Source organism: Eleutherodactylus coqui, chromosome 1, assembly GCF_035609145.1.
Source record: "Eleutherodactylus coqui strain aEleCoq1 chromosome 1, aEleCoq1.hap1, whole genome shotgun sequence".
Lineage (NCBI taxonomy): Eukaryota > Metazoa > Chordata > Amphibia > Anura > Eleutherodactylidae > Eleutherodactylus > Eleutherodactylus coqui.
In genome coordinates this window covers 536,388,029-536,408,899 of record NC_089837.1, presented here as the reverse complement: position 1 = coordinate 536,408,899, position 20,871 = coordinate 536,388,029, and the positions used below count along the sequence as shown (strand labels likewise).

Here is a 20,871-nt window from a genome sequence, read left to right as displayed (position 1 = left end):
GACAATACACTACCACCACCATGGGATATCGATGACAATACACTACCACCACCATGGGATATCGATGACAATACACTACCATCACCATGGGATACCGAGGACAATATACTACCACCACCATGGGATATCAATGACAATACACTACCACCACCATGGGATACCGAGGACAATACACTACCTGCAACATGGGATATCAAGGACAATACACTACCGCCACCATGGGAAACCGAGGACAATACACTACCACCACCATGGGATATCAATGACAATACACTACTACCACCAAGGAATACTGAGGACAATACACTACCAGCAACATGGGATACCGAGGACAATACACTACCACCACTATGGGATATCGAGGACAATACACTACCGCCACCATGGGATATCGAGGACAATACACTACCACCGCCATGGGATATCGAGGACAATACACTACCACCACCATGGGATATCGAGGACAATACACTACCACCGCCATGGGATATCGAGGACAATACACTACCACCACCATGGGATATCGAGGACAATACACTACCAGTGACATGGGATATCGAGGACAATACACTACCGCCACCATGGGATATCGAGGACAATACACTACCACCACCATGGGATATCGAGGACAATACACTACCAGCGACATGGGATATCGAGGACAATACACGGCCACTGCCACAAGATATCCATGACAATACAATACCACAGAATGGAATATCGAGGACAATACACTACCGCCACCATGGGATATCGAGGACAATACACTACCACCACCATGGGATATCGAGGACAATACACGGCCACTGCCACAAGATATCCATGACAATACAATACCACAGAATGGAATATCGAGGACAATATACTACCACCACCATGGGATATCGAGGACAATACACTACCACCACCATGAGATATCGAGGACAATACACTACCAGCGCGATAGGATATCGAGGACAATACACTACCAGCGACATGGGATACCGAGGACAATACACTACCACCACCATGGGATATCGAGAACAATACACTACCAGCGCCATAGGATATCGAGGACAATACACTACCAGCGACATGGGATACTGAGGACAATACACTACCACCACCATGGGATATCGAGAACAATACACTACCAGCGCCATAGGATATCGAGGACAATACACTACCAGCGCCATGGGATATCGAGAACAATACACTACCACCACCATGGGATATCGAGGACAATACACTACCAGCGACATGGGATACCGAGGACAATACACTACCTGCGCCATGGGATATCGAGGACAATACACTACCAGCGCCATGGGATATCGAGAACAATACACTACCAGCGCCATGGGATATCGAGGACAATACACTACCAGCGACATGGGATATCGAGGACAATACACTACCACCACCATGGGATATCGAGGACAATACACTACCACCACCATGGGATATCAATGACAATACACTACCACCACCATGGGATACTGAGGACAATACACTACCACCACCCTGGGATATCGAGAACAATACACTACCAGCGCCATAGGATATCGAGGACAATACACTACCAGCGCCATGGGATATCGAGAACAATACACTACCAGCGACATGGGATACCGAGGACAATACACTACCTGCGCCATGGGATATCGAGGACAATACACTACCAGCACCATGGGATATCGAGAACAATACACTACCAGCGCCATGGGATATCGAGGACAATACACTACCAGCGACATGGGATACCGAGGACAATACACTACCTGCGCCATGGGATATCGAGGACAATACACTACCAGCGACATGGGATATCGAGGACAATACACTACCACCACCATGGGATATCGAGGACAATACACTACCACCACCATGGGATATCGAGGACAATACACTACCAGCGACATGGGATACCGAGGACAATACACTACCACCACCATGGGATATCGAGGACAATACACTACCAGCGCCATGGGATATCGAGGACAATACACTACCACCACCATGGGATATCAATGACAATACACTACCACCACCAAGGGATACCGAGGACAATACACTACCACCACCATGGGATACTGAGGAGAATACACTACCGCCACCATGGGATATCAATGACAATACACTACCGCCACCATGGGATACCGAGGACAATACACTACCACCACCATGGGATACTGAGGAGAATACACTACCGCCACCATGGGATATCAATGACAATACACTACCACCACCATGGGATACCGAGGACAATACACTACCAGCGCCATGGGATATCGAGAACAATACACTACCACCACCATGGGATATCGAGGACAATACACTACCACCACCATGGGATACTGAGGAGAATACACTACCGCCACCATGGGATATCAATGACAATACACTACCACCACCATGGGATACCGAGGACAATACACTACCAGCGCCATGGGATATCGAGAACAATACACTACCACCACCATGGGATATCGAGGACAATACACTACCACCACCATGGGATATCGAGAACAATACACTACCAGCGCCATGGGATATCGAGGACAATACACTACCAGCGACATGGGATATCGAGGACAATACACTACCACCACCATGGGATATCGAGGACAATACATTACCACCACCATGGGATATCGAGGACAATACACTACCACCACCATGGGATATCAATGACAATACACTACCACCACCAAGGGATACCGAGGACAATACACTACCACCACCATGGGATACCGAGGACAGTACACTACCAGCTACATGGGATATCGAGGACAATACACTACCACCACCATGGGATATCAATGACAATACACTACCACCACCATGGGATATCGAGGACAATATACTACCACCACTATGGTATATTGAGGACAATACACTACCAGCAACATGGGATACCGAGGACAATACACTACCACCACTATGGTATATTGAGGACAATACACTACCAGCAACATGGGATACCGAGGACAATACACTACCACCACCATGGTATATCAATGACAATACACTACCGCCACCATGGGATACCGAGGACAATACACTACCACCACCATGGGAAATCAATGACAATACACTACTACTACCAAGGGATACTGAGGACAATACATTACCACCACCATGGGTTATTGAGGACAATACACTACCACCACCATGGGATACCGAGGACTATACACTACCGCCACCATGGGATATCGAGGACAATACACTGCCACCACCATGGGTTATTGAGGACAATACACTATCGCCACCATGGGATATCGAGGACAATACACTACCACCACCATGGGATACAGAGGACAATACACTACCAGCGCCATGGGATATCGAGGACAATACAATACCACCAGCATGGGATACCGAGGACAATACACTACCAGCGACATGGGATATCGAGGACAATACACTACCACCACCATGGGATATCGAGGACAATACACTACCACCACCATGGGATATCAATTACAATACACTACCACCACCATGGGATATCGAGGACAATACACTACCACCAGCATGGGATATCGAGGACAATACACTACCACCACCATGGGATATCGAGGACAATACACTACCACCAGCATGGGATATCGAGGACAATACACTACCACCACCATAGGATATCGAGGACAATACACTACTGCCACCATGGGATACTGAGGACAATACATGGCCACTGCTACAAGATATCCATGACAATATACTACCACAGAATGGAATATCGAGGACATTACACTACCAGCGACATGGGATACCGAGGACAATACACTACCAGCGCCATGGGATATCGAGGACAATACACTACCAGCGACATGGGATATCGAGGACAATACACTACCACCACCATGGGATATCGAGGACAATACACTACCACCACCATGGGATATCGAGGACAGTACACTACCAGCGCCATGGGATATCGAAGACAATACACTACCAGCGACATGGGATACCGAGGACAATACACTACCACCACCATGGGATACCGAGGACAATACACTACCACCACCATGGGATATCGAGGACAGTACACTACCGCCACCATGGGATACCGAGGACAATACACTACCAGCAACATGGGTACCGAGGAGAATACACTACCACCACCATGGCATATCGAGTACAATACACTACCAGCGCCATGGCATATCGAGGACAATACACTACCACCACCATGGGATACCGAGGACAATACACTATGACCACCATGGGATATCGAGGACAATACACTACTACCACCATGGGATACCGAGGAGAATACACTACCAGCGCCATGGGATATCGAGGACAATACACTACTACCACCATGGGATACCGAGGAGAATACACTACCAGCGCCATGGGATATCGAAGACAATACACTACCACCACCATGGGATATCGAGGACAATACATTACCAGCGCCATGGGATATCGAGGACAATACACTACCAGCGACATGGGATACCGAGGACAATACACTACCGCCACCATGGGATACCGAGGACAATACACTACCAGCAACATGGGTACCGGGGAGAATACACTACCACCACCATGGCATATCGAGCACAATACACTACCAGCGCCATGGGATATCGAGGACAATACACTACCACCACCATGGGATACCGAGGACAATACACTACGACCACCATGGGATATCGAGGACAATACACTACTACTACCATGGGATACCGAAGAGAATACACTACCACCACCATGGCATATCAAGGACAATACACTACCAGCGCCATGGGATACCGAGGACAATACACTACCAGCGACATGGGATATCGAAGACAATATACTACCAGCAACACGGGATATCGAGGACAATACACTACCACCACCATGGGATATTGAGGACAATACACTACCAGCACCATGGGATATTGAGGACAATACACTACCAGCACCATGGGATATCGAGGACAATACACTACCAGCACCATGGGATATCGAGGACAATACACTACCACCACCATGGGATACAGAGGACAATACACTACCACCACCATGGGATATCAATGACAATACACTACCGCCACCATGGGATATCGAGGACAATACACTACCAGCGCCATGGAATATCGAGGACAATACACTACCAGCGACATGGGATATCGAGGACAATACATTACCAGCGACATGGGATACCGAGGACAATACACTACTACCACCATGGGATATCGAGGACAATACACTACCACCACCATGGGATACCGAGGACAATACACTACCACCACCATGGGATATCAATGACAATACACTACCGCCACCATGGGATACCGAGGACAATACACTACCACCACCATGGGATACCGAGGAGTATACACTGCCACCACCATGGGTTATTGAGGACAATACACTATCGGCACCATGGGATATCGAGGACAATACACTACCACCACCATGGGATACTGAGGACAATACACTACCACCACCATGGGATACTGAGGACAATACACTACCACCACCATGGGATACTGAGGACAATACACTACCACCACCATGGGATACCGAGGACAATACACTACCACCGCGACCATGGGATATCAATGACAATATACTACCGCCACCATGGGATACCGAGGACAATACACTACCACCACCATGGGATACAGAGGACAATACACTACCACCACCATGGGATATCGAGGACAATACACTACCATCACCATGGGATACCGAGGACAATACACTACCAGCGCCATGGGATACCGAGGACAATACACTACCGCCACCATGGGATACCGAGGACAATACACTACCGCCACCATGGGATACCGAGGACAATACACTACCGCCACCATGGGATACCGAGGACAATACACTACCACCACCATGGGATATTGAGGACAATACACTACCACCACCATGGGATATCAATGACAATACACTACCACCACCATGGGATACCGAGGACAATACACTACCACCGCCACCATGGGATATTGAGGAAAATACACTACCACCACCATGGGATATCAATTACAATACACTACCACCACCATGGGATATCAATGACAATACACTACCACCACTATGGTATATTGAGGACAATACACTACCGCCACCATGGGATATCAATTACAATACACTACCACCACCATGGGTTATTGAGGACAATACACTATCGCCACTATGGTATATTGAGGACAATACACTACCGCCACCATGGGATATCGAGGACAATACACTACCAGCGCCATAGGATATCGAGGACAATACACTACCAGCGCCATGGGATATCGAGGACAATACACTACCAGCGACATGGGATACCGAGGACAATACACTACCAGCACCATGGGATATTGAGGACAATACACTACCACCACCATGGGATACCGAGTGCAATACACTACCTGCAACATGGGATATCGAGGACAATACACTACCACCACCATGGGATATCGAGGACAATACACTACTGCCACCATGGGATACTGAGGACAATACACTACCGCCACCATGGGATACCGAGTGCAATACACTACCTGCAACATGGGATATCGAGGACAATACACTACCAGCAACACGGGATATCGAGGACAATACTGCCACCATGGGATACTGAGGACAATACACTACCACCACCATGGGATATCGAGGACAATACACTACCATCACCATGGGATATCGAGGACAATACACTACCACCACCATGGGATACAGAGTGCAATACACTACCATCACCATGGGATATCGAGGACAATACACTACCACCGCCATGGGATATCGAGGACAATACACTACCACCACCATGGGATATCGAGGACAATACACTACCAGTGACATGGGATATCGAGGACAATACACTACCACCACCATGGGATACCGAGTGCAATACACTACCAGCGACATGGGATATCGAGGACAATACACTACCACCACCATGGGATATCGAGGACAATACACTACCACCACCATGGGATATCGAGGACAATACACTACCACCACCATGGGATACTGAGGACAATACACTACCACCACCATGGGATACTGAGGACAATACACTACCACCACCATGGGATACTGAGGACAATACACTACCACCACCATGGGATACCGAGGACAATACACTACCACCGCGACCATGGGATATCAATGACAATATACTACCGCCACCATGGGATACCGAGGACAATACACTACCACCACCATGGGATACAGAGGACAATACACTACCACCACCATGGGATATCGAGGACAATACACTACCATCACCATGGGATACCGAGGACAATACACTACCAGCGCCATGGGATACCGAGGACAATACACTACCGCCACCATGGGATACCGAGGACAATACACTACCGCCACCATGGGATACCGAGGACAATACACTACCACCACCATGGGATATCAATGACAATACACTACCACCACCATGGGATACCGAGGACAATACACTACCACCACCATGGGATATTGAGGACAATACACTACCACCACCATGGGATACCGAGGACAATACACTACCACCACCATGGGATATTGAGGACAATACACTACCACCGCCACCATGGGATACCGAGGACAATACACTACCACCGCCACCATGGGATATTGAGGACAATACACTACCACCACCATGGGATATCAATTACAATACACTACCACCACCATGGGATATCAATGACAATACACTACCACCACCATGGGTTATTGAGGACAATACACTATCGCCACTATGGTATATTGAGGACAATACACTACCGCCACCATGGGATATCGAGGACAATACACTACCACCACCATGGGATACTGAGGACAATACACTACCAGCGACATGGGATACCGAGAACAATACACTACCAGCACCATGGGATATCGAGGACAATACATTTCCAGCGCCATGGGATATCGAGGACAATACACTACCAGCGACATGGGATACCGAGGACAATACACTACCAGCACCATGGGATATTGAGGACAATACACTACCACCACCATGGGATACCGAGTGCAATACACTACCTGCAACATGGGATATCGAGGACAATACACTACCACCACCATGGGATATCGAGGACAATACACTACTGCCACCATGGGATACTGAGGACAATACACTACCGCCACCATGGGATACCGAGTGCAATACACTACCTGCAACATGGGATATCGAGGACAATACACTACCAGCAACACGGGATATCGAGGACAATACACTACTGCCACCATGGGATACTGAGGACAATACACTACCACCACCATGGGATATCGAGGACAATACACTACCATCACCATGGGATATCGAGGACAATACACTACCACCACCATGGGATACAGAGTGCAATACACTACCATCACCATGGGATATCGAGGACAATACACTACCACCGCCATGGGATATCGAGGACAATACACTACCACCACCATGGGATATCGAGGACAATACACTACCAGTGACATGGGATATCGAGGACAATACACTACCACCACCATGGGATACCGAGTGCAATACACTACCAGCGACATGGGATATCGAGGACAATACACTACCACCACCATGGGATATCGAGGACAATACACTACCACCACCATGGGATATCAATGACAATACACTACCGCCACCATGGGATATCAATGACAATACACTACCGCCACCATGGGATACTGAGGACAATACACTACCACCACCATGGGATACCGAGGACAATACACTACGACCACCATGGGATATCGAGGACAATACACTACTACTACCATGGGATACCGAAGAGAATACACTACCACCACCATGGCATATCAAGGACAATACACTACCAGCGCCATGGGATACCGAGGACAATACACTACCAGCGACATGGGATATCGAAGACAATATACTACCAGCAACATGGGATACCGAGGACAATACACTACCACCACCATGGTATATCAATGACAATACACTACCGCCACCATGGGATACCGAGGACAATACACTACCACCACCATGGGAAATCAATGACAATACACTACTACTACCAAGGGATACTGAGGACAATACATTACCACCACCATGGGTTATTGAGGACAATACACTACCACCACCATGGGATACCGAGGACTATACACTACCGCCACCATGGGATATCGAGGACAATACACTGCCACCACCATGGGTTATTGAGGACAATACACTATCGCCACCATGGGATATCGAGGACAATACACTACCACCACCATGGGATACAGAGGACAATACACTACCAGCGCCATGGGATATCGAGGACAATACAATACCACCAGCATGGGATACCGAGGACAATACACTACCAGCGACATGGGATATCGAGGACAATACACTACCACCACCATGGGATATCGAGGACAATACACTACCACCACCATGGGATATCAATTACAATACACTACCACCACCATGGGATATCGAGGACAATACACTACCACCAGCATGGGATATCGAGGACAATACACTACCACCACCATGGGATATCGAGGACAATACACTACCACCAGCATGGGATATCGAGGACAATACACTACCACCACCATAGGATATCGAGGACAATACACTACCACCACCATGGGATACTGAGGACAATACATGGCCACTGCTACAAGATATCCATGACAATATACTACCACAGAATGGAATATCGAGGACAATACACTACCAGCGACATGGGATACCGAGGACAATACACTACCAGCGCCATGGGATATCGAGGACAATACACTACCAGCGACATGGGATATCGAGGACAATACACTACCACCACCATGGGATATCGAGGACAATACACTACCACCACCATGGGATATCGAGGACAGTACACTACCAGCGCCATGGGATATCGAAGACAATACACTACCAGCGACATGGGATACCGAGGACAATACACTACCACCACCATGGGATACCGAGGACAATACACTACCACCACCATGGGATATCGAGGACAGTACACTACCGCCACCATGGGATACCGAGGACAATACACTACCAGCAACATGGGTACCGAGGAGAATACACTACCACCACCATGGCATATCGAGTACAATACACTACCAGCGCCATGGCATATCGAGGACAATACACTACCACCACCATGGGATACCGAGGACAATACACTATGACCACCATGGGATATCGAGGACAATACACTACTACCACCATGGGATACCGAGGAGAATACACTACCAGCGCCATGGGATATCGAGGACAATACACTACTACCACCATGGGATACCGAGGAGAATACACTACCAGCGCCATGGGATATCGAAGACAATACACTACCACCACCATGGGATATCGAGGACAATACATTACCAGCGCCATGGGATATCGAGGACAATACACTACCAGCGACATGGGATACCGAGGACAATACACTACCGCCACCATGGGATACCGAGGACAATACACTACCAGCAACATGGGTACCGGGGAGAATACACTACCACCACCATGGGATATCGAGGACAATACACTACTACTACCATGGGATACCGAAGAGAATACACTACCACCACCATGGCATATCAAGGACAATACACTACCAGCGCCATGGGATACCGAGGACAATACACTACCAGCGACATGGGATATCGAAGACAATATACTACCAGCAACACGGGATATCGAGGACAATACACTACCACCACCATGGGATATTGAGGACAATACACTACCAGCACCATGGGATATTGAGGACAATACACTACCAGCACCATGGGATATCGAGGACAATACACTACCAGCACCATGGGATATCGAGGACAATACACTACCACCACCATGGGATACAGAGGACAATACACTACCACCACCATGGGATATCAATGACAATACACTACCGCCACCATGGGATATCGAGGACAATACACTACCAGCGCCATGGAATATCGAGGACAATACACTACCAGCGACATGGGATATCGAGGACAATACATTACCAGCGACATGGGATACCGAGGACAATACACTACTACCACCATGGGATATCGAGGACAATACACTACCACCACCATGGGATACCGAGGACAATACACTACCACCACCATGGGATATCAATGACAATACACTACCGCCACCATGGGATACCGAGGACAATACACTACCACCACCATGGGATACCGAGGAGTATACACTGCCACCACCATGGGTTATTGAGGACAATACACTATCGGCACCATGGGATATCGAGGACAATACACTACCACCACCATGGGATACTGAGGACAATACACTACCACCACCATGGGATACTGAGGACAATACACTACCACCACCATGGGATACTGAGGACAATACACTACCACCACCATGGGATACCGAGGACAATACACTACCACCGCGACCATGGGATATCAATGACAATATACTACCGCCACCATGGGATACCGAGGACAATACACTACCACCACCATGGGATACAGAGGACAATACACTACCACCACCATGGGATATCGAGGACAATACACTACCATCACCATGGGATACCGAGGACAATACACTACCAGCGCCATGGGATACCGAGGACAATACACTACCGCCACCATGGGATACCGAGGACAATACACTACCGCCACCATGGGATACCGAGGACAATACACTACCGCCACCATGGGATACCGAGGACAATACACTACCACCACCATGGGATATTGAGGACAATACACTACCACCACCATGGGATATCAATGACAATACACTACCACCACCATGGGATACCGAGGACAATACACTACCACCGCCACCATGGGATATTGAGGACAATACACTACCACCACCATGGGATATCAATTACAATACACTACCACCACCATGGGATATCAATGACAATACACTACCACCACTATGGTATATTGAGGACAATACACTACCGCCACCATGGGATATCAATTACAATACACTACCACCACCATGGGTTATTGAGGACAATACACTATCGCCACTATGGTATATTGAGGACAATACACTACCGCCACCATGGGATATCGAGGACAATACACTACCAGCGCCATAGGATATCGAGGACAATACACTACCAGCGCCATGGGATATCGAGGACAATACACTACCAGCGACATGGGATACCGAGGACAATACACTACCAGCACCATGGGATATTGAGGACAATACACTACCACCACCATGGGATACCGAGTGCAATACACTACCTGCAACATGGGATATCGAGGACAATACACTACCACCACCATGGGATATCGAGGACAATACACTACTGCCACCATGGGATACTGAGGACAATACACTACCGCCACCATGGGATACCGAGTGCAATACACTACCTGCAACATGGGATATCGAGGACAATACACTACCAGCAACACGGGATATCGAGGACAATACTGCCACCATGGGATACTGAGGACAATACACTACCACCACCATGGGATATCGAGGACAATACACTACCATCACCATGGGATACCGAGGACAATACACTACCAGCGCCATGGGATACCGAGGACAATACACTACCGCCACCATGGGATACCGAGGACAATACACTACCGCCACCATGGGATACCGAGGACAATACACTACCGCCACCATGGGATACCGAGGACAATACACTACCACCACCATGGGATATTGAGGACAATACACTACCACCACCATGGGATATCAATGACAATACACTACCACCACCATGGGATACCGAGGACAATACACTACCACCGCCACCATGGGATATTGAGGACAATACACTACCACCACCATGGGATATCAATTACAATACACTACCACCACCATGGGATATCAATGACAATACACTACCACCACTATGGTATATTGAGGACAATACACTACCGCCACCATGGGATATCAATTACAATACACTACCACCACCATGGGTTATTGAGGACAATACACTATCGCCACTATGGTATATTGAGGACAATACACTACCGCCACCATGGGATATCGAGGACAATACACTACCAGCGCCATAGGATATCGAGGACAATACACTACCAGCGCCATGGGATATCGAGGACAATACACTACCAGCGACATGGGATACCGAGGACAATACACTACCAGCACCATGGGATATTGAGGACAATACACTACCACCACCATGGGATACCGAGTGCAATACACTACCTGCAACATGGGATATCGAGGACAATACACTACCACCACCATGGGATATCGAGGACAATACACTACTGCCACCATGGGATACTGAGGACAATACACTACCGCCACCATGGGATACCGAGTGCAATACACTACCTGCAACATGGGATATCGAGGACAATACACTACCAGCAACACGGGATATCGAGGACAATACTGCCACCATGGGATACTGAGGACAATACACTACCACCACCATGGGATATCGAGGACAATACACTACCATCACCATGGGATATCGAGGACAATACACTACCACCACCATGGGATACAGAGTGCAATACACTACCATCACCATGGGATATCGAGGACAATACACTACCACCGCCATGGGATATCGAGGACAATACACTACCACCACCATGGGATATCGAGGACAATACACTACCAGTGACATGGGATATCGAGGACAATACACTACCACCACCATGGGATACCGAGTGCAATACACTACCAGCGACATGGGATATCGAGGACAATACACTACCACCACCATGGGATATCGAGGACAATACACTACCACCACCATGGGATATCGAGGACAATACACTACCACCACCATGGGATACTGAGGACAATACACTACCACCACCATGGGATACTGAGGACAATACACTACCACCACCATGGGATACTGAGGACAATACACTACCACCACCATGGGATACCGAGGACAATACACTACCACCGCGACCATGGGATATCAATGACAATATACTACCGCCACCATGGGATACCGAGGACAATACACTACCACCACCATGGGATACAGAGGACAATACACTACCACCACCATGGGATATCGAGGACAATACACTACCATCACCATGGGATACCGAGGACAATACACTACCAGCGCCATGGGATACCGAGGACAATACACTACCGCCACCATGGGATACCGAGGACAATACACTACCGCCACCATGGGATACCGAGGACAATACACTACCACCACCATGGGATATCAATGACAATACACTACCACCACCATGGGATACCGAGGACAATACACTACCACCACCATGGGATATTGAGGACAATACACTACCACCACCATGGGATACCGAGGACAATACACTACCACCACCATGGGATATTGAGGACAATACACTACCACCGCCACCATGGGATACCGAGGACAATACACTACCACCGCCACCATGGGATATTGAGGACAATACACTACCACCACCATGGGATATCAATTACAATACACTACCACCACCATGGGATATCAATGACAATACACTACCACCACCATGGGTTATTGAGGACAATACACTATCGCCACTATGGTATATTGAGGACAATACACTACCGCCACCATGGGATATCGAGGACAATACACTACCACCACCATGGGATACTGAGGACAATACACTACCAGCGACATGGGATACCGAGAACAATACACTACCAGCACCATGGGATATCGAGGACAATACATTTCCAGCGCCATGGGATATCGAGGACAATACACTACCAGCGACATGGGATACCGAGGACAATACACTACCAGCACCATGGGATATTGAGGACAATACACTACCACCACCATGGGATACCGAGTGCAATACACTACCTGCAACATGGGATATCGAGGACAATACACTACCACCACCATGGGATATCGAGGACAATACACTACTGCCACCATGGGATACTGAGGACAATACACTACCGCCACCATGGGATACCGAGTGCAATACACTACCTGCAACATGGGATATCGAGGACAATACACTACCAGCAACACGGGATATCGAGGACAATACACTACTGCCACCATGGGATACTGAGGACAATACACTACCACCACCATGGGATATCGAGGACAATACACTACCATCACCATGGGATATCGAGGACAATACACTACCACCACCATGGGATACAGAGTGCAATACACTACCATCACCATGGGATATCGAGGACAATACACTACCACCGCCATGGGATATCGAGGACAATACACTACCACCACCATGGGATATCGAGGACAATACACTACCAGTGACATGGGATATCGAGGACAATACACTACCACCACCATGGGATACCGAGTGCAATACACTACCAGCGACATGGGATATCGAGGACAATACACTACCACCACCATGGGATATCGAGGACAATACACTACCACCACCATGGGATATCAATGACAATACACTACCGCCACCATGGGATATCAATGACAATACACTACCGCCACCATGGGATACTGAGGACAATACACTACCATCACCATAGGATACTGAGGAGAATACACTACCGCCACCATGGGATATCGAGGACAATACACTACCACCACCATGGGATACCGAGGACAATACACTACCACCGCACAGGATACAGAGGACAACACACTACCACTGCCATGGGATATCAAGGACCCCATCTGCCTCTCAGCTTCTAGCACTCACCTCCTCCCTCGGTCTCTCGCAGTCTCTCCCACTCACGTGACTCTTTGCACTCCCTTCTCAGCAAACTGTTTGATGCCAGTTATGATTGGTCTTACCTGTGTTAGGCTCAATGCGCAGAAGAGCAGGGTTGTTTCCTGAGATAATATGGTAGGTCAGGGTGCCGTGAAGTCCTTCGTCCTTATCACGGGCGGTCACACTAACGACGGGTGTCCCCTGTGGACTGAGCGCACTTACACTAGCGCCGTATTCCAATGGATAAAAGACTGGCCGGTTATCATTGACATCTTCTACAGAGACCCGGACGAGGCATCCTGAGCTCAGGCCTCCCTGTGGGAACAGAGGAAGGGCGGATTTACACGTTTCCTGCTATTTCCACACTCAGAGCTCATTATTTCGCCATCAATCCATATAAACCCCCATCTGCTGGACCCGAGTCCTTGTCCTTGAATCATGGATTTAATTGCAGATCCAGAAATGAAGGTCTGGGGAGGATCAGTGATGCTCGTATAACCTGAGCACTATGGCTGAAATATCCACAATCTACATCAGAAGTGACGCCTCCATACTCTTATAGTACATGACTGATTCCGGCCCACCACCTCATTTTATGTGGCCCACCAGCCTTGCAGCAGCCGAACAGTCATTCCACTCAATCCACCTGCAGGCAGGCCTATAGGGGAGGCCGCTAGTGTTATAGGGACTACTATGGGGGTCACTTACTACTACTGCAGCCTCTAATATAGGGAAAACTTACTACTGTGGCCACTATGGGGGTCATTATTATTACTGCGATCACTGTTACTACTGGGGCCACTATAGGAGCACTATTACTACTGGAGCCACAATGGGGGTAACTATTACTACTGGGGCCACTATGGGGGTTACTATTACTATTGGAGCCCCTATGGGGGTTCATTTTAACTACTTGGGCCACTACAAGGGACCTTATTACTACTTGGACCACTGTGGGGGTCACTGTTACTAACGGTTGCCACTATGGGGTCATTATTATTACTGCAGTCACTATTACTACTGGGGCCACTATGGAGATCACTATTACTACTGGGGCTACTACAGGAGCACTATTACTACTGGTTCTACCGTGGGGGTCACTATTACTCCTGGGGCCACAATGGGGGTCACTATTATTACTAGGGTCACTATAGGGAATATTATTACTGGGGTAACTATGGAGGAAACTATTACTACTGGGGCCACCAAGACGGACATTATTACTATGCAGTCTTATAATGAGAGGCGAGACGTTGAAGGCAAACATGAGGCTGATGTGGCCATGGGTGAAGATGACTTTGACACCGTGCTGCGGTGCAGCTTCACGGGAACTAGTATCTCCAGCTCACAGCGGGGCGGCTGCAGGAGCAGATTTCAGTTCTCGCTCCCCCCCGCCCCTCTCCATTCAGTAACATAGTGGCTGTTCAATACTGAACCTCTGCTATTTACACTGCCCTGTCATAGTTAAAGTCATCACTCAGGATTTTATGCAGCATTAAATAGCAGCCGTTCAGTATTGAACAGCCACTATGTTAACTGAATGTAGAAGGGGGTCCAGAACTGAAATCTCCTGCAGCCACCCCGCTGTGAGCCAGTGAAACTAGCTCCCATGCACTGCAGCGAGTATGTGCGGGAGGGAGGGGCGGGCATCGTTTGCCTGATATTCGTCCTGTCTAAATGGAGCTTTAGACTGATATCTCCACAGACGAGATTTATCTGTACCACTCAAGTTAGGACTGATGTCTCCATACTCTACATCCAAGGCCCTGATGTTTGGTGGGCGCCTTGCTTCACTCATTAGGAGAGCTTTAAACTAGAACAATACGGGAAGGGAAGTGAAAGGTAATACACATCTAATTAATACATCCGAGAACCTCACTGTTAGAAGTGGGAAGATAGAACAAAGACAAAACATTCAGAAGGCAAGTAGAGGAGCAAGAGACCCCGATCACAAACTAACATGTTTCTACACAAATGCCCAGAGCTGGGAAACAAACAAGGAGAACTGGAGCTCCGAACACAGGAAGAGAAATATGATGTCATCGGCATCACGGAAACTTGGTGGAATGATACACATGATTGGCTTGAAGGATACAACGTGTTTATAAGGGCTCATTTAGACGCAATGAGGATCGCTTAAGAATCGCTCCAAGCCGTCTTCTGAACATTCTGTCTAAATGCAGGGACATCGTGCAGTTTTCGCGCATGAGTCGTTGATCGCTGAATTCTAGTTTGCTACAATTGAGAAGTCAGCTGTTATCACCGGAGCTGGCTGTTATCAGCCGGCTGCGTTGATAAGATTCTCTGTGCATGTGCCCAAAGATGCTATTGGGTGCTTACAGGATGAAAATGGTGAATTGGTTAAGAATGATGTTGAGAAGGCTGAACTATTAAATTCCTATTTTGTATCTGTTTTCTCTCAGAAAGTAGATGGAACATCAACTGATCTTCCCTGTGCTATTGGGGAAATAAAAGAATGCAGGCTATCTGTAAGCAGAGAGATGGTGAGGGAACACTTAGCTAACTTACATGAATTCAAGTCTCAAGGTCCAGATGAATTACATCCTAGGATACTAAAGGAAGCAGCGGAGGTAATTGCTGAACCACTCGCCATAATCTGTGACAATTCCTGGAGAACAGGAGAAGTCCCAGAAGATTGGAAAAGGGCAAATGTTGTCCTTATCTACAGAAAAGGGGAAAAGGTGGATCCAGGAAACTACAGGCCTGTGAGCCTGACTTCTTTACCGGGAAAGATTTTTAAACAGATTATTAAACAGCATGTATAAATAAATCTGGTTATTTGTATAGCGCCAAGTTATTCCGCAGCGCTTTCAGGTATTTTTTATTTATTACCCCCCACCAAGCTGGGTTCTCATTTTACCGACTTTGGAAGGATGGAAGGGTGAGTTGACCTTAAGCCGGCTACCTGAACCAGCGGGGATTGAACTTGCAACCTTCATGTTGTGAGCAAAAGCTTACACTCTACGCCACACAAGGCTCTTGTATGCAAGTACTTGGATAAAAATGACAGAATCCCCGACTGGGTTGATCAGGGAAATGTGGTGGATATAGTATATCTTGGCTTTAGTAAAGCATTTGACAAAGTATCTGTTAAGTGCACTGGTCAGACACAATCCTCTACTTCTGTGTCTGGCAGGCGCGGGCATCATCCTGCTTTCCCTGTTCACTGAACTTGCATTTATTCTCTTCCAGCACTCCTAGGGTTAATTGCTTCTGGGCCTCCTGCTCACCTTTTCTAATCACCTCCCTCTATAGCTGTCCTGGGCTTTTCAGACAGTGCTGTAGTGTTGTTGTGTGATGTGTCAACATAACTCCATGTTTGGCCGCTGCTCCGGCAGTTTCCCTGCTACCTTGCCTTCTGCTCGTGTTCTGTGTCCTCTGCTCGTGTATCCAGCTGTCTGTCATCCTCGTGAGTCTGCTTCTCTGTTTATCCTTGTCAGCCTGTACCTTTGTTCCTGTACACCCCGGTATTGCTCTTTCATTTGTTTTATAGATGTCCTGTCCGGGTCAGTCAGCGCCTAGAAGAAGACCGTGGGGTCATCCCTATCGGGACGAGTGCTCCGCTTATAGGCAGGGGTTTCCCTCTCCTGGTTATTAGTTCAGGGCAAGATTCCTTCCCTAGTTTTCATCTGCATACAGGGTTCATAAATCTGGTATCTTACCTCCCACGCTGGGGTCGGCTGTCAACCGTGCTGGACTGGATCATCACCTACCCGGTAGGTTGACATAGTGGGTCCACATCCACAGTCGATACAGTATCTTATACTATACTTACTGAAAAAATGACCAAATCTGTGATTGACAAGGCAACTGTTAGGTGGATTCACAACTGGCTGAGTGATCGTACTCAAAGAGTGGTCATAAATGGCTGCACATCCAAGTGGAAGAATGTATCAAGTGGGGACCACAAGGCTCTGTCCTGGCCCAGGGTTGGTCAACATTGTTATAAATGATCTGGAGGAGGGAATTGTGGGAAACTGATCAAATGTGCCGACGACACAAAGCTAGGAGGGATAGCTAACACTAGGGAAGAGAGAATTCAAAAAGATCTAGAAAAGCTTGCACAGTGGGCGGCGACTAACAGAATGGTATTTAACAAGGAGAAATGCAAAGTCCTACATCTGGGCAAGAAAAATTTAAAAAGCACATACAGAATGGGAGGAATTGGGCTAAGCAGCACGTGAAAAAGACTTGGGTATACTAATAGATCATAGACTGAACATGAGTCAACAATGTGATGCAGCAGCCAAAAAGGCAAACACAATTCTGGGATGTATTAAGAGAAGCATAGAGTCTAGATCATGTGAGGTCATTATCCCCTCTACTCCTCCTTAGTCAGACCTCATCTGGAATACTGGGTCCAGTTCTGGGCACCCCACTTTAAAAAAGACATCGACAAACTGGAGCAAGTTCATAGAAGAGTTACCAAGATGGTGAGCGGTCTGCAAATCATGTCCTATGAGGAACGGTTAAAGGATCTGGGAATGTTTAGCAGAAGAGAAGGCTGAGAGGAGACTTAATAGCGGTCTACAAATATCTGAAGGGCTGTCACAGTGCAGAGGGATCAGCCCTATTCTCATCTGTACAAGGAAAGGCAAGAAGCAATGGGATGAAACTGAAAGGGAGGAGACACAGATTAGATATTAGACAGTGAGGGGATCAATGAGTGGAACAGGTTACCACGGGAGGTGGGGAGTTCTCCTTCAATGGAAGTCTTGAGAGGCCGGACAGTCATCTGTCTGGGATGATCTAGTAATCCTGCACTGAGCAACGGGTTGGACCCAATGACCCGGAGGTCCCTTCCAACTCTACCATTCTAGCATCCGATGTCTCCATACCCTACATTCGGGGCTCCGATGTCTTCTTACTCTTAGGTTCTAGGACTGTTTAAACTAGGAACTGGGGGGGAGGGCAAAAAGAGAAACAGGGGGTAGACAGTGTAGATAGTGACCTGTGGTCAAGTAATGGGAATGGGGATTGAGCAGGGGGTGGGGTTAGTACAGCTAGGACTGACAGAACAGCCATTAGTACCCTTAGTAGCAAAATTAATATAAAGAACAACAACCACCATATAAATTATATGGGAACGAAGGCAAGAAGCCTGATCGGTAAAGTGGGTGAGCTTGAAGCAAGAATGTCTAATGAAAATTACGATATAGTAGGAATAACGGAAACATGGCTTGATGATAAGTGCGATTGGGCGGCGAATTTACAGGGTTACAATCTCTTCAGAAAAGACTGTGGAAACCAGAAATGAGGATGAGTATGATTGTTTGTTAAATCGTA

The 20,871-nt window shown here is 47.8% G+C and overlaps 1 protein-coding gene across 1 annotated transcript in view; it reads right to left on the bottom strand.

The window, feature by feature from the left end:
• DCHS1 (dachsous cadherin-related 1) overlaps positions 1-20,871 on the bottom strand; it is a 99,365-nt gene that overhangs the window by 55,684 nt on the left and 22,810 nt on the right. The window contains exon 4 of the mRNA XM_066588563.1: positions 15,648-15,879. Within this exon, the coding sequence (XP_066444660.1) occupies positions 15,648-15,879 (232 nt within the window). The remainder of the gene's footprint in view (positions 1-15,647; positions 15,880-20,871) is intronic.